We start from the raw sequence: 21,507 nt of genomic DNA, 5'->3' as shown, positions 1-21,507 counted from the left end.
TTCCAGTGAAAATATTGGCTTTTATAAGTGCAAAATAATAATATAGAAACGGGTAATAATCAACTAAGCAACAAAACACAAGAAGCTGTGAAAAACATGACCTCAAAGGGCTACTGTACCCTTTTGAATATTCAGCAATACATTTTGCAGTTGCCTTGTGGTTTTCTCCTTGCTCCTTCTAAATAAATCCAGCCATCCTTCCATCTACCTATCCTGGTCAGAGTTGCTTAGAAGCCTATACCAGGCAGTACAGGGTACAAGTTTGGGGTACAGCCTGGACGGGATGCCAGTCTATTGCAGAGTGCATAAGCACGCACTCACACACTATGGGAAAAGTAGAGACAATCAGCTGAGCTGCATACCTTTGGACTGGCAGAACCTGAAAAAAACCCACGTGACACAAAGAGAACATGCAAACATGCCACAGAAGTGGGATTCAAACATCCCTACCCTGGATACATGAGTACTAACCACTTAATCACCATGTCACCCTATGTGATGCACGTGTATCTGCAGTTCCCTAGTTGTACCCTAAGCTCTCTTGATGAGAAAGGCTCCTGCTATGTAAGACCAGGTGTATTTTTAATGATACCTGTCACAAACATCCCATTAACACGCTCCAAACCTGGCAGATGGAATTACTGCTTAAATATACGCACAGTGTTGCAACGGAACTGCGAACAGACGTCTCATGTCGCCTAAATGAGGTCAGATGCAGAATGGCATGTCTTTGACGCCTGACCTAAGGGGTTAAGATAAAGTGTAAGCAGATGCTCATTGCTGTATACATGTGTAATAATGCCCAGGCATTGCATGGGAGATGCCGGTCTGTCAGGCAATGAAGCATGTAAACGACATGATGAGATCAACACATTGACCCACATGTCAAACAGTAACAGTTTTTACACTCTGGTTGACAATGTACATAAGGCCTCGATATATTAACTGCAAGCGAGCTCATATATAACTGCTCTTCTTAACCGTAATGTATATTTTAGTAACATTTCACTGGAGGAGGCACTTAGTAGTACACCCTTACTTATTGTATTAATTCATTAATTATGAATTAATTATTGTATTAATTAACCAGAAGCTGTTACTTGCATATTGATCCCATGTTCGTTCGCCATTAATCAGTCATAAAGGTTCAGTTTCTCTATTTGTTGAGTCTCATCCCTATGTTTAACTAATTAACCCCCCCCCCCCCCCCCCCCACCACCTTGTCTTCTAGGAATATGATGACGGCTATGGAACTGCATACGATGACCAGGGTTATGACGCTTATGACAACAACTACAGTAGCCAAGGACAGAAGTAAGTTCCGTTCACAAAGCTACATACTTGAAGATTCAATGTATCTCAGTCATTTAGCATTTTGGATTGAATGTTAAGTGTAAGCAGCTATTTAACAGGAAATCTGAAGTTTTTTTTTACTATTTTATATACGGTTACGTGATACATTTTCATAAATTATTTGTGCAGCCTTGTGTCAGCTTTTGTTCACATTTGGGACACAAGTGAATCTGGGCGTATCTCAGTATTGTAGTTGCCCATCACATAGCCCAATGTATTACTCTATACATACTGTATTACTACTTACATATGGATGCTCATTATACCTCTGGCAGCGCTGCCCAATCTCCTGCACCTGTTACAATAAGCGACACACCCGATAAGTGCTGTGTCGCTTCCAGGCGTCTCTTGATCCATGTATAATATTTACCATGAACCTCAGACATAACTCGACGCAAGACTGTATAATGCACATACACTCAGAACCTTTTCCTGAGGTTTGAGAGCACTATCCTTAATTTGAGGGGTTTTAATTATTAAGGCTTTCTTCTAAGATGAAAGGCATGACTTGCATGTTCTTGGTGTTGCTGTGATTAATTGTCAGGTTAGGTATACAATTTCCATTCAGCGAAATGTAGTACGTATAGTCCTTGAGTTCTCTTTTAGAATTACAGTAGGAACAATAGCCATTTTGATGTGAAAACCATTAGGAAGTCGGTGAAATAATTAAGACGTATTCTGAATCATAGTAATTGAACTTCTAATGGAAAAATTAGCATGGGGTATCAGTTGGGGTTGTAATATGAGGCATGTGCCTTAATCACAAGTCAGTTGTTTGAATAGAGAACCAAAAGGAAAGGAAATTTAATTGAAACCCTTTTGATGGCTATCACATCAACTCAAAGCCAGTTGGTATTTCAAGGAAACAATGGTAACCTTGCCACCCTTGAGCACCTAATACCATTTTTTTTAATAATCTTTCATCATTTTCCGAACTTTTCTAATCGTTTATAATGAGCATGGTCACAGATTTAGCTAAGCAGTTCAAACCAGAAGCTGTGAGGGATAAGTCACTCTAATGTTTGAATGTATGGCCATGATGTCTCTAGCTTAAATGAAGTCAGCATCTCAGATCATGATGCAGCCGAAGATCCATTTGAAGCCAAATACAGAGTATTGATCTGGTGCAGAGAGCTATCGTCCTCCCCCGGTCACATCAGGTCAAAGGCTACACTTCAGCCTACCGCTGCCTGGCTCTCAGCCTTCGATTTACTGTGCTTTTGCAATGACCTGGTTTTTGCCTGCACAGCTTCTTTCAGAGCAGGGCTGTGATTGTTACTGCACTTAAGATGTCAAAAAAAAATTGCATTAGCGGCAACTGCACACGCCCAGAAGAATGTATTAGCCCATTCTGTCCTCTTTTTTTGGAAGTGACGCTTGATGTATTCTTTTGTTGGCGATGTCAGAATCCGGTGGCGGGGGACCTGTGAGGGATTATGTCTCCGCGATGGTGCATTGTGTTTCGGCCTATCTGAAAAGCTGCACTCCGCCCGTACACACCAAGGGCTGCCTCCTGCAGTACTGGCTGTTAGATGTGCAAACCATGTCGTGGAGCTCAAGCCCGGAGTGGCTGCCTGTGCCTTAAAAGTAGCATCTGAAATAAGCAGCGGCTTAAGGCGCAAGAAAAGTGTACTCCGTTGTGCATTAGAGGTACCCAGAGGCCTTGTACATTCAAAGAGGTCTCAGATCTCTAGCTGTTATCTGTATCTAGGGACTTTGCAACTAATGGGGAAAGTCTACATGGTCGTTTCTTCAGAGAATGTTTGTGGTTAATTCATGAATTTTGACTTTGATTTTTTTGGCTATTTCTTTTGCTTGTTTTATTTCTGATTGTTCAAATTGTGTTGTATATTTAAATACACCAATTATTCTTTGTAGGCAGCATGAGGTTAAAAGACAGTATATGAAGGCAGATTGAGCAGATACATTGATGGTATAGATCTGCGTTTCTCACAACGGTCCTCGACCCCCCCCCCCCGACAGTCCACGTTTTTGCTCCCTCTCAGCCCCTGGTAGGAGAAAAACAGGGACCGTCTAGGGGTCCCCCAAGGACCAGGTTGAAGAACACCGATACAGACTGGAACCATAGTGCTGCCGTAAGCTCAGGCTGCACAGTAACAAAACAAATTACACTTTGAATGTCGTAAAACAATTAGAACGCAAGGACCATCACAAGAGGATCAGAAGACAAGGCTTATTTGGTCTCCATCAATCCACAGAAGATTAAACCAGGTTCAGCCTTGACAAAAATGCATCTGATCATTGGGAAACCATTTCAAAGCAGTAGAAAGGATGCATGATTTCCACAGCTCTCCTGTGGATATGAACTTTGAGAGATCATGTTATGGTCATCCACTTAATTCAATTAGTCAAAGAGGGAAACCTTTTCTGTCTCACGCATCATTTGTCCATCCATGGTCCAGGGCAATGTAAGACGATGCCATCAATGCCTAACGAAGTCTATGGAAAGCAGAGCGAAACAAATTCTGAGATTTCCCCGAGAATGACGTGACTCGTCGCTTGGGGAAAACATGCACAGCAATATGTCACTTCTGGAACATGAAATTACTGTCATGTTCTTTATTTTCCCTTGTTTACATCGTCAGAATCTACAGATCTCGCGGTTCGTGGAACCCTTTTCCCTGTGAGCCACACACGGCAGCAGCATAATGGGCGGCAGAGCTGTCAAGCGGAAAGTAGGCAGGGAAATCTCCCGTTTCATTCGTCCGTGGAGGCAGGGCCAACCACTGTGGGGCACGATAACACCCACATAACACCGTGACCTTGCCAGCTCCCGCCGTCACGTTGTTTGCAATGGATGTTCAAGGGGGGGGTGTTCAAATTCAAGCCCTTTAACAGTGCACATACCTCACAAAATCCATGCTACGTCTATCTCTCCATCTCCGCCTTTGACTGATCAGCCGCCCTATAAAGGAGACCTACTGTCAGCTCTGTGATCACCACCCTATGTGCAGTCCAGCCCAGTGGAAGCTCCACGATAGGTAGACGCATTCATGTACAGGAAAAAGCGGCAACGGTCTGTTTAAAAATCATTAAGGTATATAACTAAGAGAAAGAGAGTAAAACTGATGAAGCCTTAATTCTGATATCGGTGGAATTATGTATAATAATTTATGACGAATAAAACGGCAGACTGGCTAACACTTAGGAAAACAAATATGGGGGAGAGTTCCTCCTGATCCATTACAGTTTTTCTTAAATCCGGTCCTCAGGGACTCCCAAACAATCCATGTTTTTGCTCCCTCCCAGGTGTGGACTGTGTGGCAGGGAGCTGTGCAAGTCTGGACTCATGCATGTGCTGACCTGCGGTGCAGGGGAGCCCAATTTATTTTTGTCTAGTTGTTACAGCAGCATTTTATTCTGTATGTAGGGTCCCAACAACGAGTTTAACCCCCCTAAATTCGGCCCTGGTTGGAAGGGAACGAAAACGCGGACTGTCTGGGGGTCCCCAAGGACTGGGTTGAGAAAAACTGATTTATCATATATTACTGACATTTTTATGTGGGAAAGTGGTAAGACTTGGAAGATAAATGGAGACGACGGGAAGTGAATCCTGTTCCTCGTGGGTCTCTGGAAAGGCCACACTCTGGTCAGCGTTCACACTTCTTTGTGATCCAAGTATTATTTCATCCTGACACCTGGGAGACTGCAGGCTTCTCATGTCCGTGCTTCTCTTCCGCAGTTTGCTCCTGATCCGACTCCCAATGTATCTTTAATATGTGCACAGCTGTCTTCTGATGTCGAGTTTTCAAAAGGGCATCCGCCTGAAATGGGCCTGTGTGCTTATCAGAAGAAAACATTTAAGCTCAACACAAAGTGACCTTTCCTCGATAAAAAGGAACAGATTAAGGAAATAAACGAGCTCATGTTTGGAATTTGGAAATCTGCTATTTTTAAACCATCGTTGTCAACAGCTGTGAAAGAAGCACTAAAATATTTTCAAATGTCAGTACAATTATTCTTTTGTGGAAACTCCTTGAAAATATGACTTTACCTAATATTCTTGCAGCATCCCTTCATGTTAGGCTTAACAGCCCTAAAACAGGTAGATGGCCAACAGCTCAATGTAGCAACGTAAAATGCCCTGCAGAAAACAAAGTGGAAATATTAATTAAAAAGTAAAGGATGGAAGGCTTCCGGATAATTACTGGGAAGCACGGTACAAATATTAAAATACATGTTACATGGCAAATAGCATGAGATATATACAGTGCATCCAATACAAAGGGGTGCAGTTACGCAGTTTAGTACACCTTGTTCCTACACATTTAGAAAGAAAGCTATACATATCCAGAAATAGTTGTTTTGTGTTAAATTATAAATAAAAGACGAAGTATTTCTTGTACAGACATTTTTGTGCATATGAGACATGTATAGTTGTTTTTTTTAACATATTCTCTTGTTAAAATGAAAAATTAAACATTTATTTTTTAAGTATTTTGAATTAGAATAAACTCCACTAAAATTAGCTCATGTCTCACTTTATTGAGAATATTGATCGTGTATCACTGAGTCGAATTGAATTGTATCGTATAGCAGTAACATTTCAAATATCGTCAGATATCAAATCTCTGCCTTGTAAAATCGAAGTCGGATCATATCTTGGCAGAGCTTTCGATTTACACCACTAGTCTGTTAAGAATATGAACCTCTGGCTTTGCCGTGCACTGAATTAATCAGCACCCTTATGATATGCCTTCAGTATAATCCCAATACTGCAACATTCCAAGTGCTAACTGTCAAATTGCCCTTTTTTTATTCCCACATGCTTTTGTAAAGTGAAAATGGGACATTTTAGAAAGCTGTGTTTACGCTGCAAGTATTTTCCAAGCTGTGCTCATCTGTCCCCTTTCTGGTTCGAATAAAGTGCACCGTTCATCTGAGAATCAAAGCGGCTTCAGAAGGGACAGTCGGAGAAGAAGGCAATATATATATATATATATATATATACGTATACATACATACACACACACACGTATATAAATTTATACGTGGTCCTTTCTCAGGGAGTCTGTTGTTACCAAGCTATGGTGAACATAACAATTTGTATTGCAACCTGAAATTCTCTTTTTTTACATGACGGGGAAAAATGAAACAATTTACAAAATTTAGCAGGGCCTGAAGTTGGAATCGATGTGCGAACTGTTGAGCGTTGAGGCCAACAATACCGTTTGTCGCTGCAGCCTTCCTGTCCTCCTCGTTTCTGAGGATATGCCACTTAGGGATTGAGGAGCCACAGTAATATAAGAGAACACCGTCCGCCAGGGATGTGTAATGCATCATTCAGACTTAGCATTGCCATCTGTTTAATGGTACCAGGATAACGACGTGCATACTTAAGATCAGCCATTCATGGTCATGACAGATGTTGCGGAGACCTGCCAATCCTTGGGATGTGAGATCGGAATTCAACTCCAGATCGCGAGGCAAGGTTACCTACAGTAATAGTGCTTATGTTTATTTTTCAAGGTCCAGGCCGACTGTTAAGGCAGATGATTATCCTCTTTGTCTTCACCAGCCGTGAGGCGAGGGAGGCACCGGACTGGGACATGTCTGGCTAATGAATGTCAAATCAAAGCTTGACCTATTTAGAAAGTCAGAGCGGTTTGGCAATTATGACAGGGCCGCTCTTCTAATGGGATTTAAAACACGCCCAGCCGTCTAATGGACCACTGGAGCACAAGGGCAGTGCTCCTATTGTTTGGTCCGTGCACTGTAGCTGTAGATAACACCGATATCCATTGCACAGAGGAGTCTCTTTTATTATTTCCTCATAAATGATGAAAAAGCTATTACTTGCAATGTTTAAATATGACCGGCTGATGCATATTTAAAGCATCTATTTTTAGAACGCTGGAATTTTTAAAAGGTGTGAGCAGGCTTTGCCTTTGAAGTCAGCAGTAAAAATACAAAGTGCCATCATCAATTCTTCCTCATCATTAGCCATTATGTACTGCTGGAAGATGTCCTATGGGTCCTTTCACAGGCAGGTCCCGCGCTTGCTTTGGTGGTCATCTGTGTTTCTTTGGCTAGTTAGCAGTAATTAGGACGGCAGTAGATCTGTTTGAGCGGGGAGCTCGTTTGCAGTTGGTCTCACCTGGAATCTCGTCCTCCTGGACTCTCCCAAGAAACTCTGACAAGGGTAATTGAGTAGAAAAGGACACAGGGTGAGGAGCTGAACAGGGATATTGACAAAGTGCCACGGTAGAAATTAGAAGTTTCTAACAGCATTTGGAGGTCTCTCATCCACTTGGATACATGGATTTATCAGCTCTCAAAGGTCCTGATCTCTACTTTATCGTCAGTCATTTGTTTTTTGTCCTGGTTGCTAGCTCTGGGAACATTTTCCATAGCATGGTTCAAAAGTGAGGACACTCGGAATGTGGGTTTTCAGTTCACTAATACAAGGTCAAGGAAATTCAAATTAAAAATTCCATATCGCTATTCCAATTTTCTCCAGTGTAGTGGTGCAGCAACACAGTTTATCCCAGGAGGGATGGGGCACAGGGCACAAAGCAGCATTTATGTCCTTTTTGATATTCATATAGTTACCAAAAAAGGCTGCAGTGCTTCACCATATGTGACGGATATTTATATTTCAGCTTCCATCAGCTACATTGTTCTCCCAAAACTGACAGTCAAAACTGGTCAGTGGAGGACAGATCCTTCAATCTTGAATAACACAGGTATATGAAACAGGAGTAGTATAAGATATGGTAGAAAGCAAAAAAGAAGAAGAAGAAAAAGAAGACAACCTTCAACTTGTTCAAGTGCCTTTTCATATCACAAACAAACTGGAAGAATTTCATTTTTGACACAACAGGCATTTAAGGAAAAAAATCTAATTTGAATGAACTGTGCTGATAGTAGCATGTCAAGTAATGGGAGACACATTGCTCTATTTAAAAAATAACAACAGAGCGCTGGTCGCTGAACTGAGAATTCCGTTGCTATCTTCTCTGGAAATGGAAGCGGCCGGTCAGTGAGGCACATGCCCTGCTGGTTGCCGGCGCTCTGTGGGTTGCCCTGGAACTAAATTAGCAGCAAGCCTTTAAATGTGTTTTCTGCCAGCCTAAAAGCTGGGAGAGGGAAAACACAGAGCTGTCGCGGGGAAGACTGACAGGTACAGGAAGCGGGGGCTCAGCTGCGATCGGCTGTGCGGGATTGATGACAGCCTTACAATAAATTACCACTTGGACTTGAATGATAGCAGTAATGCTGAATGATGCCAGGGTAGGATTGTTTTTTCGGCATGCGACTGGTGACCCAGGCCAAAATACTGAATAGCCTCCTTTATTTTTGATGAGGACTTGATTCACTCATATTTCCATATGTGAAATAGTGAGATAGAGATGCAATATTGTGAAATTATAGGAAAATATAACTTTTATGGGAAGTTTCCAGCGGGGAGCCAGGGGAACCTCTATTCACACTGGCACATGTCCGCAGTGAAAGTGGACCTTAAGTGTTTGGCCCCATAGTTGCTGTAGTCATTCACCACAGCAATACAGCCCTCTGTTTGCCCCCCACTTCCCCCCCATCATAAATGCAAGCCATTCTGCAATTGTTGCTGTTTTTTTTTTTTATTCATATATTTTTTGTTTGTTTGTTCATATTTGATTTTGCCCACTTAGCTATTCACTGTCACAAAGTAATAAAATACTGACCACAAAACATTATTTGGTAATCAGGATATTTAAAAATAAAATCATGTAAAATGCTCTGTAAAATCAATCTGCCAGAGACCATCCCCTACTCCCCCCGCCCCGATTATATATGACGTAAACAGTCTACAGACATCAAAAGGTTCAGAAGGCCTAATGTACATGTCATCAAATATCCAACTATAAAATGCTATCTTTCCTCTGCAAAAATATTAATAAGTATGGGAAATGGAATGCTACCTCATAATCCCACCCCTATATGCAACGTCGAATTTCTTTTTTTGTGTAATAATTGCCATTTTCTTTATAACTTCCTGTTACTGCTGTAAGTTGTCAGTTGTAACAGTTAGTATATTTGGCATATAATGAAATAGTACCTAATACTCATTGCCGATGCATTACCGTACACAGGTTACAATGTAGTCATGGCAGCACCGAGGATGGAGATGCACACCTGTAATAGTCATCGAGCACACATTCCTATAATTAATGCATTCATTAATGCATTCATAATTATGGACACTAATTTATTGCACATACATTAAATTTGGCTCCATCTTTGATATTGAGAATATTAAAAAAGGCATCCTTTCATCTCTCCACAGCTCAGAAGAATATTATGAGTATGGCCACGGCATAAGCGACGAGTCCTATGATTCATACGGTGAGTTCAATGTACATTTTCATGAAATAATGCTGTAACTCATTTCATGTTTAATGCGCATTTGCAGCTCATTAATTCAGCAGTGCTTCTATTAACACCGTCATCACAGAGCCCACGCTACATTTTACTGTAATATTTTGCAAGGAGCGGTGCCTTTATTCTAAGTGCATCAAAGACCCAGGGCTGTTTCGCTTTGTATTTATTTTAATGATGCAGCCACTCACCTTGTCTGAAGATAAGATTGTCGATACAGCCTTTAGAGCAGTTTCAATCTACTTCTGCTCTTGCTCCTTTAGGGATGGTCTTTGTTCACTTGACAGACCAATCCGTTCTGGCTTCTTCATTTTCTCCGTTCTCCCTGGAGCCCACGGCTAACGTGCTTGGCTCACCGCGTCGGGCTGCTTTGCACAGTTTGTGGCTGCACTTACAGTAAAGCCACACTAAGTGGGAGCCGCCATGATGCTCGCGATGCCTTGTTTTATGGACACGTCTCTGCTCAGGGCATATGACAACAGTATGGAGCCGTCAGTAGCAGTTCCGTGCTAGTGCATACCGCATATTAACAGGGCACATATGTGCTAATCTAGGGAAATGAACTGAAGCTAATGAGTTAGTCTAGTTTGGTTCTAAGAAACAATTATATAAACTTTAGAAATTATGAGTTTTTGACAATCAGTATAGACTGTAGTGGTCCTCTTGCCAGGGGACTCTTTCATGTTTTGAGAAAGACCGTGAGAAGTAAGATGTTTAAAATGTTGACAATTTCTGAGAGTCGAGTGTTTGTTCATTCACGTGGTATTAAACAGAAAATGACATGCAATTAAGCTCTGCTATCGTCTCTTGACTTCATCAAGCCCGGGATGTTGCAGAAGTGCGGGATCAGAAAGTACTGATTTAAAAAAAGTTAAGTTCAGTTAATTCAAAATACAAATGTCCTAGTGTTAGAAATTCATTTGACCATTTTTCCACTGAAGAACAGAAAAAAAAAACAATAAAACGGGAATTTTAATGAAAGAAACATTTATATTAGCACGCTGTGGAGGTCATCAGTTGCCCATTGGCCCTTAATACTGTGGTCTGTTCATTCCATTGGGTGCTGACCAGTCATCTGGCATCTACTCTATGGAATTTTCAGCCATAACATGAGATTGCCCTTGACCTGGAAATTATACCAACATGTGCACACTTTAGAAAGGTGAACACGTCAAATAAACAGTTGGCGAATCACTGTTAAACAGGGGCTGGGGGATAGAGGAGGCTCGTTAATGGAGAAGCAGAATTTAAAACACAGCATACCTACAGTAATAGGGAGCCAAAGTGAGTGTTAAGCTGTATCCTATTTATGTTTCTGTCTTTGAATCTGCATATGGTTTCAGTAAATACAAACCTTATTTACTATATACAGTCAGAGACGGATTACGGACCGGGCCAGCGGGGCCGCTGCCCAGGGGCCCTTGGGGTGCAGGGGGCCTGTGGGGCCCCTAGCCTAAAACAATTTGCAACGCTTATCAACAATGTATTTTCGTTTGTCTATTTTAGAGGGCCTACATTCTTTGATCCTCTGCCTACAAGGGCCCCTGACCCTATAGGGAGGTTGTTTGGCTGCCAAGGGCCCTTCAATTGTGGTGGTTGTGGTGGTGGTGCTGGTGGTGGGGGGGGGGGCTTCGCGAACGTTTTGCCCAGCATGAAGGCTTGAGTATTATATTAGCCGTGACATGTGATCAACTAGAACCCTGTTCAGAGGGGTCCTGGACTCTACTGTACCATACCCTGATTTTCCCAAGTTTGATGTACCCCTGGATCAACAATGGATGTGGTTGCGTTTGACCTTTTTAACCAATCACAATCTTGGCTGTATGACATCACCAATTTGATCTGTTACATTTCTGATTTTCAAATTCAAGACTTCCAGGCTCTTGGGGAGGCATGTATTCCTGGTAAAACCTTGATATTATTATTAATTATTATTATTGTTATTGTTGTTATTATTATTATCATTAAAGAAAGACAAGCCCTTACATTGTTCCTATGTTTTGTATCTTTACAAAAGGCATACACAATATAATGGGTACTTTACAAATCCATGCACCTTGCGACTAAACAGAAAACGCAGGTTTTAGTTAATGTGGTGATGTCATACAATGAAGACTATGATTGATTAACGAAGTGTCATATTCTAGAAACTCAGGACACGCCCAGACCCTAACCATGAATAGTGGTTAGGGGATGGATTACAACAGTCATACGTATCATTTTTACTGATATCTTAAAATACAGAGAGCCTATCATTTTCATAAAGGTTGCATTAGACTTCACAGCACATAAGTCAGTTTTGGGCAGTGCATGAGTATCCATGAAACCATCTTCGTTCCTTTACACTTTGTTCAGCTGCTTATTTCGTCTATCTTTCCTAAGACTAGCCCTTAGTGACAAATGGCTGAATTAAGTTTCCTTGTCCCTACTACTCATTGAGATGGCATGTGCTAAAAGACATTTGCTTCAGTATATGGCCCTCTCTATTATGAAAGAGACAAACCAAATATTTCTTCTTTGTTTCATGTTTGTAGCTAAGTCTCGCCATGGGAAGTCATTAGAATTAAAATAGCATCAATAAAATACGTCAGATAGCTCGAAATCTTATGGAAGTGTGATCTCTAAAGCCACTGTACAAACGAATCTTTTGTTTTTAGTTTTATTTTCGTTTTTGCCTTCCACCCCAGGAAACCTCTGTGCCTTTCTAGCAACTTTGTAGCTAATTATTTATGGAACGATTCACGCCGGCATGAGCAGCTAGCAGCCTTCCAGGAAAAGGCTCCACGACAAAAACTTGAAAGCTAGTCGCTGCTTTCTTCTTTCAAATTTCTAAGTTTGTCATTGAATAAATAGGGCGCCTCATTTTTTGAAGCGACAAGCCTGCACTGATGTTCGATGGTAAGGGACGTCCGACCCCAGGGAGCATCAGAACAGGTGCCTCTAATTTATCCTTTCCCTTTAGTGCGTTGAGCTTTCGCGTTGCCATTATCAGAGTGCGCTGTAGGAAACAGGGTAGTTTGCAGCAACAAAAAGCCGCATTGATAAATAATCATAATTAGTGTAAACTAAACAGCTGCTCAAACTGCATAAAAACGTTATGCTATTTCTCACAGGAACTAACACCGAGAGCTGTTTTAGCCTAGGTAGATGTAACTAGAAATGGAGAATGGAGCCAAAGTGATTGTTAAATAAAAGTTGTGAGAAGGTTAGCATTAGCATAAATAAAGAAATAATTTAGCACCAGCTATTTTTCCAAACATTTTGTACCAAGTGTGTGTACATTCTTGTTGTCGACATTGAATGGGAGGATGAGGATTGGTTTGCAGATGGGCAGTGGAAGATCTCCTTCTCTCAAGTCAGTACTTGTGTTAGCAGTTCAAAAGAGCCCTGCGGTGTACAGGCGGTGTACAGGCGGTCCCCAGGCTAAGAACGCCTTACAGACAGCTCATACTTACGAGTGGACTGCCATAAGCCTATTATATTAAATAATTGAGTTAAATACAATGGTTCGCAATAACGAATGCACACACCGCTTTGTGATACTCATGAAAACATTGTGCAGCTCGAGGATATATACTACACATTAAGGCAAAAATTTGACTAACCTTATGTGCCTGTTCTGATTTACCTACAAATTTCACTGAAAGACAAACACAGAGAACAGAAGTCATTCGTAACCTGGGAGCTGCCTGTACGAAGTTGATGTATAGTCCTGCATGAAAAGACAAGGTTACCTTGTTCAAATCTGCTTTTCAAGTGACATTAAGTGAAAGGGTGACAGCCTTAATTAAAAACTATTGGTTATGGGCTTTCAACAAAAAAGCCTGTCTAGAAACAATAAAAGATATACTACTACTGAAACAGCCAGATGCAACTTCCTGCTCGGGGATGTATCTTGGTTGGCTGAAGATCAGACAAAGGAAACAATCAATGTAGACACTTGCACATTGACAGTGATGGGCTTGAATGAATGCTGATTTTGGTTAATGGTGATTGTGACCTTTTTGCTGGGAGACACTAAACAGACTCTTTTCAAGTACCCTTTGATGTTCTTTTTCAATTAAATAAATACACCTGTCCAGGTGGAAGACTGATAGTGCAGCTTGGTCGGAGTTTTTGATCTTGAACTGGTGATAATTGGTTTTCTGCTAATGTCATTCGAAATCCAAACAAATTATCAGCGTGGCAAACTTAGAAGGGGTCTGCGGCGGGCACTTCAAACGTGCCGTGAGCTCTTGATGCAGTGCTCTCTCAGCTAGAAAGCAAACAAAAGAACAATGCATTCTCCCATAGCCCCTCCATTCTTCTTCCACCAGGCCAAGAGGAATGGTCCAGCAGCAGACACAAAGCCCTGCCATCCAGAACATCTAAGGGAGCATACAGGGACCAGCCGTACCCAAGATACTGAACTGCTACATCACGACATGTCCAGCGTTGCCCCAAATGATGGATTTTCTATCGAGGACCCCCTTTCATCCTTTTGGAATAAAATAAACAAAAACAAAGAAAAGGAAAAAACAAACTAACAGAGGTGGAAAAAGGAGATGGTGAAAAGACCATTATATAGTTGTAATGCCTGTTTATAATGCTGTGGACACTATAACAGAGACCAATAACGTATGTAATGACAGCTTCTTCTGGAAAACACAACTGTAAAATAGGTAAACTATCCATTCTTTATAAATTAGAATTTGAAGCCACTCAGCCTGTTATGTTAAATAGAGGGTTTTATTTCTTTAACATGTTAGTTGCTTTGTTTAATAGTTTATTTCTATTTATAATAGAGGGTTGGGGTAGCATAAGTAGTGTTTTGACTGGTATAAAAGATGTTCCTTGTAAATCTACCTTTGAAAAACAAAGACAGGAGATCATGTTGCAAATATTGTTGTATTGTTCCTTTTTGTAACTGAGAGTATTTTAGTGTTAAAGGGCTTATAGAAGCATGTTGTGAAATCTTGTAGGGTCCTTTTCGTTTTCTTCTTACGCACTATTTTGGCCTGATCAGACATACCCAACATCGTACTTAATCGCAGCAGTGTTTCTTTTCATCTCATACGCATTTCCTTAATAATCGAACCTCGCCGTTTCTGACAGTAATACCTGCTTCTAGAAGCATTGAGATGCTTGTTGGATATGATGATCATGCGTTCTCATTATCTCCAGAGACTAAAAGAATTCTCGTAACGGAAAGCCAATTTACTAAAACTTACCAAAACTTCAACACAGGAAACTGCAACTCTGGTTATATGAAATTTATAGAAAACAGACATATAATAATAATAATAGTAATAATAGTAATAATAATAATATGAATAATATGAATAAAAATGATAATGCACATGTTTAAATTGGGATATAAAAATAACCACAGCAATCAAGATAAGCTGGTAGGATTCTTTAAAGAACCAGTGGAGGTTTGTATTATTAAAATAATGAGCTTTTGTAAGCCCTTTAATTAATATTTTCATCTTGGTTGATAATAAATAAACTTTTTGAAAAAAGAAATCCTTGTGTGAGAACATAGTTGTATTTTTTTGTATAAAAATAACATTAAAATAACACTAATTTAAACTAACAAGCAAATAGCCGAGAATATAATATCAGGCAGTTTTAATATCTGCAATTCCTATCTAGGCCAAATTCCAAGTTTAAACCCTTAAAATATAAATTTCATGGTGGTGGCACAAAACTTTTTGTTAAAATAAAAAAAAAAAATATTGAAGTTAAAAATAACATTCTATCAACTTGAACCTGTCAAGCTACTGATATGTATTACATAGATGTGAATGATTCAAGACACCTGTCTAATTTATGTCAGCAGTTCCAATGGTAATAGTGTTCAAGAGATATTTTAAGTGTGCAGCTGATGGGCCTCTGTGCTATACCGATAAAATTGCCTATACTATCAAATGTACTAAATATCCATAGATTCTTCCTTAATAACTAAACACTCATAACGTTACAACTATTAAAATAAAAAAATTGTCAAACATAATTTACATCATTTATAATGAATTTTATCCAAACAGGTAATTAGTAATCCTGTGTGCCCCTGTTTTCAAGCAATATCACAATATAGTGTTCAGTTTTATCACAATACTTCTGAGAACCCTTTAGATTCTAGTCTTTGTATATGATAAGCCAGTTAAATGACTGGAAGGCCTGTTCAGCATATTGTAATTGATTAGCTAATCGGCATAACTGGTATATTTACAAATGTTCCCATCTTTTGGCCTCTATCATTAGAGGTTGTTTGGCGACTTACTGAATGTAAAGAATTAGATGGAGCATTTGCTTTAAAATTTTTTATGTGTGTTCTGTGTGTGTGAGAAAATATATCTACACAGAATAGAATACTTAGGACAGTTAAGATTTGGAGTAAAAGTTTATGCAAATAAAAGCTTCATTCCGTTTGTAGATCTTTGTAGTTTTTTTTTTCTTCACTGTTTCTGTTTTTACTTTTTTTTCCTTTTGGTCAAGCGAGACTTTTTCAGTGTCTAAACAGGGTTAAAGAGAGAATCTAAATGATGTTCACCTTGCCTGAAAGTGGATGGGAGGAGCTAATATATGCTCTCCAGCTGACAAGGTAAATAAACCAAGTGGGCATTTTAATCATACCTAATATACCTTGACCTAAACCGTTTTTTCCCCCTAAAAGGAATAAACAAAAACAGTCTAATAACATGCTTAAAATGTTTTCTTAAACACTGTTAAATGAATGAAGATTTAAAATAGGTAGATAAGTAGTATTATTGCTTATTAGATTTACGCTATTAAAAATAGTGTTGCCATAAAAAAATACATGATAAATAACTATAACACATTAGTATTTTATACACAATAATTTCAAGACATTGATAACATGTTGTCGTTTAAATAAAGTGCCAGCATGCTGTCTTTTTGCAAATTCTTACGTTATTTGAATTTTTAATTGTAGGTCAAAGGTTAAACTGTGTTGCCTTCCATTGCAGGACACCCCAAAAAGACACCCAAAGGCTGAATTTCATTTGAAAGGTGAGTAAATGTCCTTATTAAATGGGCTTGGGAGGGCTGACCTTGATTCTATTACTGTATTTTCATAAAACCAGAATGACGATAATGGAGTTTAAGTGTAAATTCAGTTTATCATTATTGTTAATGCGCAATTTCCAAAGCTGACAGTGATATAGGCAACATTTTGCACGAAATGTTATGAAATGTAACAGGAAGCTCAGAACAGATGCTGTGTATTAAGACAGATACAATCCTGTCAATGTCACGGTTTGAAATGTCAGCTACATGCCTTGCAATCTGTGGTGAGAGTTGAAAACGCCTGTCCACAAGCAATTTGTGAGCAGCTTGAGAGAACTTGAACAGATTTGCCGACAAGAATGGGCAAACATCACATGAAACTGGTGTCAAAAGCTAGTAGACACTTCCCAAAAAGACTTTAAACTGTAATTACTGCCAAAGGTACTTACGAGAAATAATAATCTCAAAGGTTTTAGTATAGAATATTTCAGATTTATTTTAAAAATATCCCCAGGCTTGGAGGGCGTCATGGTCACACCATGGCTGGTGTGGTCACCTCACACCTCCGGAAGACAGGGTTTGATTCCCCACTCCAGCTCCATGTGTGTGGAGTTTGCATGTTCCCCTCCTGTTCTCCTCATGGGGTTTCCTCCAGGTCCTCTGTCTTCCCCCACAGTCCAAAACATGCTAAATTGAATTGGATTTGCCAAATTGTCTGTCTGTGTGTGTGTGTGTGTGTGTGTGTGTGTGTGTGTGTGTGTGTGTGTGTAGATTAGGCTTATATTACATTGTGGGGACCAAATGTACCCAAAATGTGATAAAAATTTGTTATTTTGACATTATGGGTACCGTTTTCCGGGTCCCCACAAAAATCTGTGAACGCAATCAAAAATCTAAAAATGCCAAAAGTCTTGTATTTAGATTTGTTATTTATGGTTATGGTTAGGGCTGGGTAGGGGTTAGGGTTCTCATGTTGGGATTAGAGTTTCCACCATAGAAATGAATGGAGAGTCCCCACAAGGATACAATTACAAACCTGTGTGTGTCTATGTGACTGTGTGTGTGTCTGTGTGTGTGAAATTCTGCTACATACAGCAGCAAGATCACAGTGCAGAGATGAGCATACATACAGTGGCAAACAGGGTTATTCCCCGCCTTTTGTTTGTTATTTCCAGGATAGGCTCTGGAGCCCTGTGACCCAGCACAGGACAAGCAGTATGGAAGATGAATGAATTTTGTGATTTAAAACTCATCTATCCTTCTAAGCACATATTCCGGTCAGGGTTGCAGAGGGAGTCTGGATTTTAGACGTGTAAAACGTTACTTAATGTACTTCATTTTGAGTATTATCATTTTGAATTTAATTTTCACAGGGAGGTAAATATCCAAGCATTGTGTTATTCAGTAATAAGCATTGTTTTGCAAGGCACTGTATGTCAATGGCCTTGTGACGCACTGAGGGGGAGCAGGCAGGCGGGCCCCTGTCATGTGACCTGTGACAGGGTGTGTTTCAGCTCTGCTGCCAGCCTCTTACTGAGCCCCCCCCGGCCTACTTTGCACCACCCTTGCTGTTTCGTGTAGGCACAGGAAATTGAATTACTTGAGCTGCTTAATAGCCAAACCAATTTAAAATGTAGTGAATGAATGACTATTGGGATTCAGCGTACGATTATTTACCGATAAAACAAAATGTATCAGTTTAATCACATCTGATCTAGTGATTTTTAACTGAATGCTTATCTTAAAAATAGGTATGAAATGGTCTATTTTACGTATTAGTAATATGGTTTTATCTATCTTCAGACACCCTGTGAAGATTCACTTAATTAAAAGTGACCTATAAAAATTAGATTAAATAAATTTTTTTTATTATTTTTCTCTTATTTAGGGTCTCGATTATGCACAGGGAACCACAGTTTTTGATGACATGTCAGTCTCTAATGACTTTGAAGACACGTCCCAGTATTAAATCACAGTTGGTTTTTAATTTTTTTTTTAGAGATGACACATTTTCTTCCACAGACCACAGGAAGATGAAAATATTTGTATTGGCCCATTGCTGATTCAGACATTCTAAAAACGGGATAATGGCTGTCTGGAAATGTATGTAAGTTGTAAAATAAAGCTGAAAATAAATGAAAAAAAAAAAACATTTTCAGGAAGTGTTTTCTTCAATGAGGGATGTAACTTGAGTAGTTTTTTTCTGTGAAACAAATACAAAAATGTAATTTATTTTGTTACATTTAAAATAAAACTGCCTGTTTGCCAACTGAGTGTTTTGTTTGCTTAAATGAAATACGCTTTTTATATATTGTCTCAAATGTAGCAGACCCTCTGGAGCAGAATAAATTGTGCACCACTGAGTAAGTCACAGGCCATTTTAAGTGGGGGATAAATAGCAAGGTAGGGGCAATATATCCTTATAAGAATAAAGTCTTGAGGAAAAACAGAACTTTGTTGATTTGATCCTGCTATTTGGAGAACCCCAGAACATGAATAGATGCCCCATTTTTTTAAAAATGGCTCCTTAAAGCAGGGAGGGGGCAGTTTAAGAGAAAACTGTTAGAATAACACATTGTTAGGTGGAAATTAAATTGAACAAAGTAATGCAAGGAGTAACTGTGGGACCCCAGACTCCCCTACACAAGTATATTGGGTGAATATCGATGACATTTACTGATCATCCAAGTAACCCTTGTTTAAGGTTTTTTCACTCTGAGCTATAATTAATATGATCCTATTTATCAATTCATTGCAATAATATAAAACTTCAAATAAATTTTTTGACTTCGGTTAAATCTTAAATGTTCATTAAAGGTCTAAGATAATTACAAATTAATTTGCTCTGTATTAGATCTTGGTTAATACGGACAAACACACAAATCCTTGCCTTTTTTTAGGCCAATATCTGAGCCTTTTCCAAGATGACATGTGATATAGACTCTCTAACTTTGCAACATAAATATTTTCACCATTGTTGCACCGTAAATCACATCTATAAATGGAGGTGATGGAATGGGTCTAGAGCAGGGGTACTCAATCTTCTGCATATTTCATTCCTGGAATCGTTGAGCAGATTTCATAATAAAAGTCTCTGTCAGAAAAGCAATGCATTGTTTGATTTATAAAATGCTCAATAGCCAAAAGAAGGCATTTCACATCCCAGTTCAGGAGAGATGAGAGCCCCAGGTGTAAAAGATTGATGGAAGATAACATTCATGTTTCCAAAGCCAAGCACTGACAGTATATAGCCTATGGATTATATAAATATCTTCTTGTAAGAGTCCATACCCCAGCATGGAAAGAACTCTGGATTATATGCTTATGGCTTTGTAGTATTTATAAAAAATATCTATGAGCTACAAATCATCTAAACTCTAATGGAATATTTTCCCAAACCAACACTGAACTGCCTAAATGTATTACTCTTATAAGCAAGTCATCTCTGCAAGTTGCCAAGTATTATGAGGTGTTAGCATACAGAAAACCAGTGATTTAATCCAGCACAATGAAGGTTTGCTCCATAACCCATATGGCAGTCTGCTACTGTTGTTAACCTCTGTATAAGTGGTAGAAAGAGGTAGATGCCAAATGCCAATTTCGACCTCATTTAGGCGCAATGACCGCAACTAAAATTGCTTATGAATGAAGACATGCAGTGAATCATTAAACATTTTTCATTTTAGTCACATGTGTGTCACATGACCACTATATGATTGCTATTTGTTATTCACCACTATCAACAACTCATATTAATCCTTAGAGTGCTATACCGACCTGTGCATATTTACTTCCAAAAAACAGATTCACAATAGAACCCTAAACAGCTCTGCTAAAGGACTGTTCTTTATGATAAATCACACTATTTTATATATATAATTACCCATCAAGCTATAGCTTAGATCATAGTGTTTTGGTGGTACAAGGCTACAGCTTACAGAAGATCTGCCAACACTGATCGCTATACTGCTCCGTCAGAAATTGGCTGTTTTCAACAGAATTTAAAACATATACAGTGGTACCTTGGTTTGCGAGCATAATTCGTTCCCGGAAACGTGCTGTTAATCCAAAGCACTCGTATATCATAGTGAATTTTCCCATAAGAAATAATGGAAACTCAGATGATTCGTTCCACAACCCAAAAATATTCATGTGAAAATGATTAATAGAAAATATAAAGGAAAAATACATAAAACAAATTAAGCCCCACTTTACCTTTGGAAAGATTTGTGGATGGTTTGAGGGAGACGAGAGAGTGGAGAAGAGGAGGGTTATTTTGTAGGACGACTTTCACTATAACTAACGGAATCACTGCTATCTGTTGGCTCACTGGAATCTTTTTTTTTTGTGCGACTTTAAAAGGAACCTATCGAATGACAGCTGCTTTTGCCTGCATTGTTGGTAAACAGATTCATCGCTCGCACTGCTACGGCCTTATTTGGATGGCGCTTTTCTACAAAATTCTGACTATAAGAGTGAGGGACACCAACTGAGACCGAGCATGGGAGAGGATTACCCACAATCCCGCAGTGAGAGAGAAGAACCTTCGGCTCAGTTGTGATCACGTGGCGCTCAGCAGACAAAGTGTATATGTAACACTCGTATTGCGAGACCTCGCTCGTTTACCAAGTTAAAATGTATAAAAAATTTGTGTCTGTGTCAATTTATATATAAATATAAAATATAATAGATGACAAATTGAATGAACTGCAAAAAAAAACTTTTATATAATCTTATGAAAATAGTCACATAGCTTGACGG

General features: G+C 39.3%; 1 protein-coding gene and 1 long non-coding RNA gene across 6 annotated transcripts in view; one reads left to right on the top strand and one right to left on the bottom strand.

Moving 5' to 3' along the window:
* Positions 1-21,215, top strand: part of khdrbs3 (KH domain containing, RNA binding, signal transduction associated 3) — a 74,508-nt gene extending 53,293 nt beyond the window's left edge. For 3 of the 5 annotated variants that reach the window (XM_048993210.1, XM_048993209.1, XM_048993211.1), the window contains exons 8-10: positions 1,232-1,314; positions 9,644-9,702; positions 14,052-15,443. In XM_048993210.1, coding sequence (XP_048849167.1) covers positions 1,232-1,314; positions 9,644-9,702; positions 14,052-14,143 — 234 coding nt within the window. In that variant the 3' untranslated portion in view covers positions 14,144-15,443. Of the gene's footprint in view, positions 1-1,231; positions 1,315-9,643; positions 9,703-14,051; positions 15,444-16,706; positions 16,750-17,921; positions 18,497-21,155 lie in introns of those variants that run through there. The other 2 variants (XR_007384976.1, XR_007384975.1) reach the window with 2 other exon arrangements.
* LOC125718917 (uncharacterized) lies at positions 3,709-21,038 on the bottom strand. The gene is made up of 5 exons (XR_007384979.1): positions 20,962-21,038; positions 5,369-5,458; positions 4,868-5,156; positions 4,222-4,279; positions 3,709-3,813 (listed from the first exon to the last, which is right to left on the bottom strand). It is a non-coding gene; the product is annotated as an uncharacterized LOC125718917 (long non-coding RNA).
* Positions 21,216-21,507: the final 292 nt, after the last annotated feature.

This window comes from Brienomyrus brachyistius, chromosome 23 (genome assembly GCF_023856365.1).
Source record: "Brienomyrus brachyistius isolate T26 chromosome 23, BBRACH_0.4, whole genome shotgun sequence".
NCBI lineage: Eukaryota > Metazoa > Chordata > Actinopteri > Osteoglossiformes > Mormyridae > Brienomyrus > Brienomyrus brachyistius.
This window is presented reverse-complemented; position numbering and strand designations above follow the sequence as displayed.